At 48.5% G+C, this 7275-nt stretch overlaps 1 protein-coding gene across 1 annotated transcript in view; it reads left to right on the top strand.

Annotated features, from left to right (window-relative positions):
- Positions 1-339: 339 nt before the first annotated feature.
- LOC121542181 (lipoxygenase homology domain-containing protein 1) overlaps positions 340-7275 on the top strand; it is a 57938-nt gene continuing 51002 nt past the window's right edge. Inside the window, 1 exon segment of the mRNA XM_045208272.1 lies at positions 340-460. Coding sequence (XP_045064207.1) covers positions 340-460 — 121 coding nt within the window.

The raw sequence follows: 7275 nt of genomic DNA, 5'->3' as shown, positions 1-7275 counted from the left end.
GAAGAAAAAGAAAGAAAGCAGGTGATGCAGAGAAGGGGGCTAGGGATGAAGTGATTGAAAATGAGGAGGAGGGGATGACGAGCAGAGCAACAATGACACCACCAAAACCAAACCCACAAAGAAGAAATCCAAAGAAGAGGACATGACTGATGGAGAAGTTATAGGAGAGAAGAGGAGAGGAGGAGACAAGAAGTCCAAAGATGGAGGGAAGAAGAACAAGAAGAAGGCTTAGGATGAGGAGCCAGGAGGGAGAAGAAGAAGACTCCAAGACAAAAAACACGAAGAAGAAGAAGAAGAAGAAGAAGGGATCGGCTGAAAGAAAGAAAAGATAGAAAAGAAATGGAAGAAGACCAAGGCCAAGCAGGTGGACTATGCTGCCACAATGAGCTGATGACCTACCACACAGACTCATCCGATGGCCATGAGGAAAAGTACCACAGCTTACCTGTACATGGTTCAGGTAAGTCTGGGTTGAAAGGTACTCCAGTTCTAAGCACTGCTGTATTCTGAAGTGGGGTTGAGTTATATTTCTACAGCCAAGCTGGGCTCTACTGTGTTCTTGTAGGGCCTGTGTGGGGATCCCTCTGTTAGGACAGCTCAGTGTGTTCCACATCAATGGAGCCCAACAGAGACTTAGAGGCAGACAGATGCTTGGAGTCAGGCTGGGGCCAGGGCCTAGGGCCAGGGTTGGTAGAACTGGGGCTATGCAGGGGCCAGGAGCAAGGACTGAGACCAGACAAACAGGCACGCACACACACACACCAGAAGTAGAACTCTCTTTCTCTACTCATTTATCAGGTCTGATTATATCAGATCTCTCTGTCTGATCAGGGGTTTTTTGGACTCTCTCTCAGGTCTTTCTCTCCCACTCTCTGATCAAGTTCTCCACTATTTCTCTCTCTCTCTCTCTCTCTCTCTCTCTCTCTCTCTCTCTCTCTCTCTCACACACAAATAAAATCCAACTGTATGTCACCTGTGCTGAATACAACAGGTGTAGACTTTATTGTGAAATGCTTACTTACGAGCCCTTTCCCAACAATGCAGAGTTAAAAAGTAAGGAAATTTGCTAATAAAAATAGAAAATAGTAAGACAATATTTACAGTTTTTCTCGATTGCTAAGACACATTTCTTGAAAGCTGCTCTCCTTTTCTATTTTCTCTTAACTGTGAACACAAAACCCAATTTTCAAGCTACATTCACAAAACCTCAGACTCTTCTTGCAAAACCAAACTTTCACCTCAAAACAGTTCAATCTGTGCTCAAAACTGAACTATGTTGTCAAATCGTGCCCCGAGTCAATCAAAATAAAAAACACTACTGAACAGTCACTAAACACTACGTAGAAAAATAGAAAACACAATGCTCAGGACATGAAGCTGGAGAAATAAATGTTTATTGTTCACTGTAGGCTAAATGCATGTTGCAAAACAAAAAAAACCTGTGCATTTAGCACTTGTACAAAAAGACAAAACAGAAATCTTGTGCATTTACATGTAGCACTTGTAAAAACAAACAGAAATCTTATGCGTTTGCCACTTGTGTACAGTAAGCCCATGTAAAAATAAAGTACCAAAATATACAAATAAGTGCATTACTCAGCCACAGTGTCACGATCGTCTTGAAAATGAGCAGACCAATGCGCAGCGTTGCGAGTGAACATGATGACTTTATTAATTAAAGCAACCACGGAAAACAACAAAAGACGATAGTGAAGTCCAACAGACAAAATACTGAACCTGGAACAAAAACCCACAAACAAACAGTGAAACACAACAGTATAAATATGGCTCCCAATCAGAGATAACGAGCCGACAGCTGACACTCGTTACCTCCGATTGGGAGTCAATGACCAAACATAGAAACAAACAACCTAGACTAACCAACATAGAAATACACCCAAGTCCCAACAAAACAACATACACTCTAGCTCACATACACAAGTCCTAGAGCCAGAGTGTCACAGTACCCCCCCCTAAAGGTGCGAACTCCGGGCGCACCAGCCCACAGTCTAGGGGAGGGTCTGGGTGGGCGTCTGTCTATGGTGGCGGCTCAGGCACTGGTCGTGGTCCCCACCCCACCATAGTCACTACCCGCTTGTGTAACCTCCTCCACATGACCACCCCCCAACTAAACCCCACAGGATTAAGGGGCAGCCCTGGACTAAGAGGCATCACCGGACTCAGGGGCAGCACCGGACTAAGGGGCAGCACCGGGCTAAGGGGCAGCACCGGGCTAAGGGGCAGCACCAGGCTAAGGGGCAGCACCGGGCTAAGGGGCAGCACCGGCTAAGGGGCAGCACCGGACTAAGGGGCAGCACCGGACTAAGGGGCAGCACCGGGCTAAGGGGGCAGCACCGGGCTAAGGAGCAGCACCGGGCTAAGGGGCAGTACCGGACTAAGGGGCAGCTCCGGACTGAATGGCGGATCCTGGCTGGCTGGCTCTGGCGGATCCTGGCTGGCTGGCGGATCCCGGGCTGGACGGCTCTGGCGGATCCCGGGCTGGCTGGCTCTGGCGGATCCTGGCTGGCTGGCGGATCCGGGCTGGACGGCTCTGGCGGATCCGGCCTGGGACGGCTCTGGCGGATCCTGGCTGAACGGCTCTGGCGGATCCTGGCTGGACGGCTCTGGCGGATCCTGGCTGGACGGCTCTGGCGGATCCTGGCTGAACGGCTCTGGCGGATCCTGGCTGGACGGCTCTGGCGGATCCTGGCTGGACGGCTCTGGCGGATCCTGGCTGAACGGCTCTGGCGGATCCTGGCTGGACGGCTCTGGCGGATCCTGGCTGGACGGCTCTGGCGGATCCGGCTGCTCATGGCTGGCTGACGGATCTGGCTGCTCATGGCTGGCTGACGGATCTGGCTGCTCATGGCTGGCTGACGGATCTGGCTGCTCATGGCTGGCTGACGGATCTGGCTGCTCATGGCTGGCTGACGGATCTGGCTGCTCATGGCTGGCTGACGGTGCAGGCTGAGCGGCTGGCGGTGGAGGCGGACCCCAGCCTCGGAGAGTGGTCATCACCTCCCGCAGGACGGTTCCCATCTGCAGGAGCTGCTCTTGCTGGACCCGAACCTGGGCTTCCAGTCTTGTACGGGCTGCGTCGGCTCCTGCTGATTCCATCGCTGGTGTATGATTCTGTCTGGCGGAAGGCTCTAGCGGCTCCTGTCTGGCGGAAGGCTCTAGCGGCTCCGGTCTGGCGTAGCACACCGTGGACCTGGTGCTTGGAGTAGGAACAGGCCGGTCCGCACCGGGAACACACACCACTGGCCTCAACCGAGGATCAGGAACGGGCCGGACCGGACTGGCAACACACATCAGTCCTTCACGCCGTGCCACAAACACTTCCCTCCCTCTACTCGCCAATGGCTCCCGTACTCCGTTAGCCTTTTCTCCTTTTCTCCCTGTGGCAGCCTCCTGCTGCCCAGCCGCCCAAGCCATGTGCCCCCCCAAAAAATTTTTTTGGGGTTGCCTCCCGTCCTTCCGACGATGGCCCTGCCGATGCCGTTGCTCCTCTCGCCGTCGCCTCTCCACCGTCTCGCTCCATGGTCGGCGATCCATACCATCCAGGATCTCCTCCCAAGTCCAGGACCCTTTACCGTCCAACAGTTCCTCCCATGTCCAGACCCTTTGCTCCTGGACGCGCTGCTTGGTCCTTTTGTGGTGGGTTTTTCTGTCACGATCGTCTTGAAAATGAGCAGACCAATGCGCAGCGTTGCGAGTGAACATGATGACTTTATTAATTAAAGCAACCACGGAAAACAACAAAAGACGATAGTGAAGTCCAACAGACAAAATACTGAACCTGGAACAAAAACCCACAAACAAACAGTGAAACACAACAGTATAAATATGGCTCCCAATCAGAGATAACGAGCCGACAGCTGACACTCGTTACCTCCGATTGGGAGTCAATGACCAAACATAGAAACAAACAACCTAGACTAACCAACATAGAAATACACCCAAGTCCCAACAAAACAACATACACTCTAGCTCACATACACAAGTCCTAGAGCCAGAGTGTCACACACAGCATCATGTCTCCGTACTGGGTCAGGCCACAGGACTTCATCCACATCACAGGCCACATTTTGTCTGGCCAGGCAACGGGGGAAAAAACCCCTGGCAAGCCGTATCCAGGCTTGGCATGCCTCCACACCTATGTCACCACAGGCAAGTCCCATGGCTTGTAGGAGATTTACCCTGGTGTAAGGTTGGCGTTCATATACCTTCCACCGCCATGAGGAGAATAATTCCTCAATGGGGTTTAGGAAAGGGGAGTACGGTGGAAGGAAAAGATTGATAAAACCTTGGTTCATATTGTACCACTCTCTAACCTGGAGGGCTCTGTGAAAACTCACATTGTCCCAAACAACAACATAGATGGGATGCTCATCCTGCTGACCTAACAAAGCATCTCGCATGTGATTGAGGAAAATGAGGAGCTGGTGAGTGTTGTAGGGCCCCAGGTTGGCATGATGGTGGACAACCCCATGATTGCTGATGGCAGCACATAATGTGACATTGCCACCATGCTGCCCAGGAACACCAACAATGGCCCGATGGCCAATCACATTACGGCCTCTCCTTCTCCTTTTGGTGAGATTAAACCCAGCTTCATCCATGTAGATGTATTGATGGGGTCTTTCCATTGCATCCAGTTGAAAAACCCTCTGTAGAAATAGATATAGTTTTGTAAGTGATACGGAAAAAGTGATTTAGGCCACTACAGTAAATCACTACTTAGAGTAATCAACATTGAATGTGTCTGGATATATGCCAACCTGTACATACTGGAATCTTTGCTCTTTGACTCTGTCTGAGTTGCGATCAAAGGGCACTCTGTATAGCTGTTTCATGCGCAGTCCGTTGCGCTTGAGGACACGATCAACAGTAGAGAGGCTGACACTGTTGATACCCTCAAAATTTAAATGGTCCTCAATGATCTTCTGCTGAATTTCGCTCAGTTTAATGGCATTGTTCTCACGGACCATATCAACAATTAGGGTCTCTTGGTGTGGGGAGAACATACCTGTCCTCCCACCCCCATGTGGCAGTCTTTCAATTCTACAAAAAGAGAACATGGAGTTACAAAAAATATACATGGAATACTAGGCCTACAAACAGTTAGACCAACCCTCCATTACAATACTACAGTACATTGGTACAGTGATGTACTGAAACATATATTTACTTACAGTATACTGTGGTACAGTATATAGTATGTCATACAGTAATTGCTGTCAACATTTACATACTGTACTATAATGTCAAAAAAAGGTAATTACCTGTTCTCTTCTCTAAATCTTCGGATTATGGTGGACACAGTGAATCTACTGATGTTTGGTTGTACCCTTTGTCCAGCCCCCTCATGCTCATACCATGGACAAGAACATGGTCAATCACAGTAGCTCTGATTTCATCAGATATTACTGTTCTTTGTCTTCGCTGACCACCTCGACCACCTCGACCTCCTCTCACACGAACTCTTCCTCTCAGATTTCTATCCATTGTAGAGCCTCACAAACCAGTGCTCTCTGAACTGGCTTACTGTATATGTTCCCTCACATCATTAGCCACAAGTGTGATCAATTTTGAGTTGTTGTGTTCAAGTGGTGACACCTGTGCTCTAATTGTGTTTGACTTTTGTCACCTGTGCTCACCATTATGCAGCACGGGTGCATCACAATGAAAATGTGTTGGCAAGTTATGTCTAAACAGGTGAAAAGTGCTTATGGTTTTGCCAAAAGAGTGATTGATTGAATCAGTGGGTTCAGGCAACTGAGCATTTGGTTCAGACAATAGGGTTTAGTGTTTTAGCAATTGAGAAAAACTGTAACAAGAACGAAACGAGGCTAAGGAGTACTGTTACTGAGTCAATGTGCAGGGGTTGTAGTAGTTATATAATATGCATGGCCATAGGAAGTAGGGGTGCTGAAGGTGCTGCAGCCAGTCAAGATGCACTCAATGGTGCAGCTGTAAAACGTTTTGAGGATCTGAGAGGCCACGGCCAATTTTTTTAACCTTTTGAGGGGGAGATGGCTGTCGCGCCTTCTTCACGACACACACATACACACATACACCCACACACACTCTCCCCCCTTTCTCTGGTATTGTTTTCTTACTTGTCTTTATATTTTACTGAACCTAATGAACTGGTCCTCCATGGACTCGTCTTAACTCTCAGGGCTGAGGCAATGCTAGGGTCCTCTGACTGTTTCCAGAGGAATGTCACAAGGCTCCATTCTGTATCATTTATGAGGCTGTACAATCAAAGTTTACCCAATGTCATTGTCACGACTTCGGCGAGGCTGCCTCCCCTCCTTGTTCGGGCAGGCTTCGGCGTTCGTCGTCACCGGCTTACTAACCACTGCCGCCCCAATCATCATCACAATTGTCTTGTCTTGTCAATCACACACCTGGTTCCTATCCCCCAATTAGTTTGTGTATAAGTGTTCCCTCTGCCCCCTTGTCCTTGTGGGTGATTGTTAGTTGTGAGAGTAGTATAGCTCGGTGGAGCTACTCGTACATGTTGTTGCCAGGGTAGATTTTCCCCTGTGCCTATGTATTATTGGATTCTACCGTTACAGTGTATTTGCCAGGGATGAGTGTTTCCCCTGTGCCTGTTTCGTTGATCGCTATTTGAGCGCATTTGCGTGTCTACGAAGGAATAAACTCTGTATTCGGTGATTACCCTCCTGCGCCTGACTCCTTTCCATCACACTCTTCACAGTCATGCAGTATTTACCAGGGACTTCCATTTACAGCTTCTCGTGTTTTCCCTGTATATACACTATTAACCATGACCTGCTTGTTACATAATTCCGCTGACTGGCCATGGGGTTTGACCTAAACCCCTTGGTTACATTACCCTATAGCCCAAGCTCTATGCAATTACTACGTACTGTACCATCAGTTCTTAATGGTGTAGAATAGAAAGATCCCTAATGAAGCCTGCTAAAGGAAGAAGACCCATTGCAGGACATAATATTACAAAGAAAATCCTTTGGGAGCCTATAACACTACAGGTTCATATTATTTGTATAAAAAGAGCAATGAAATGTAATCACACCAAATTCAAGTAATTATAGAAAGCACTTACACTGACTTAGCAGCAAAACAAACAAATCTACTAAATGAAACATACCTAAGTCACACACATAAACACAAAGTGACAACAGATAAACACATCTACAGTGACAGCAGACATGTGTCAACTCCTCTCCCCCTCCTCCTCCACTCCCAACATCAGACAGACGGGCGTGGTACAAACAAAAC

Source organism: Coregonus clupeaformis, chromosome 27 (assembly GCF_020615455.1).
Source record: "Coregonus clupeaformis isolate EN_2021a chromosome 27, ASM2061545v1, whole genome shotgun sequence".
Lineage (NCBI taxonomy): Eukaryota > Metazoa > Chordata > Actinopteri > Salmoniformes > Salmonidae > Coregonus > Coregonus clupeaformis.
Note: the sequence above shows the minus strand (reverse complement) of the source record. Positions and strands in the feature narration are given on the sequence as shown.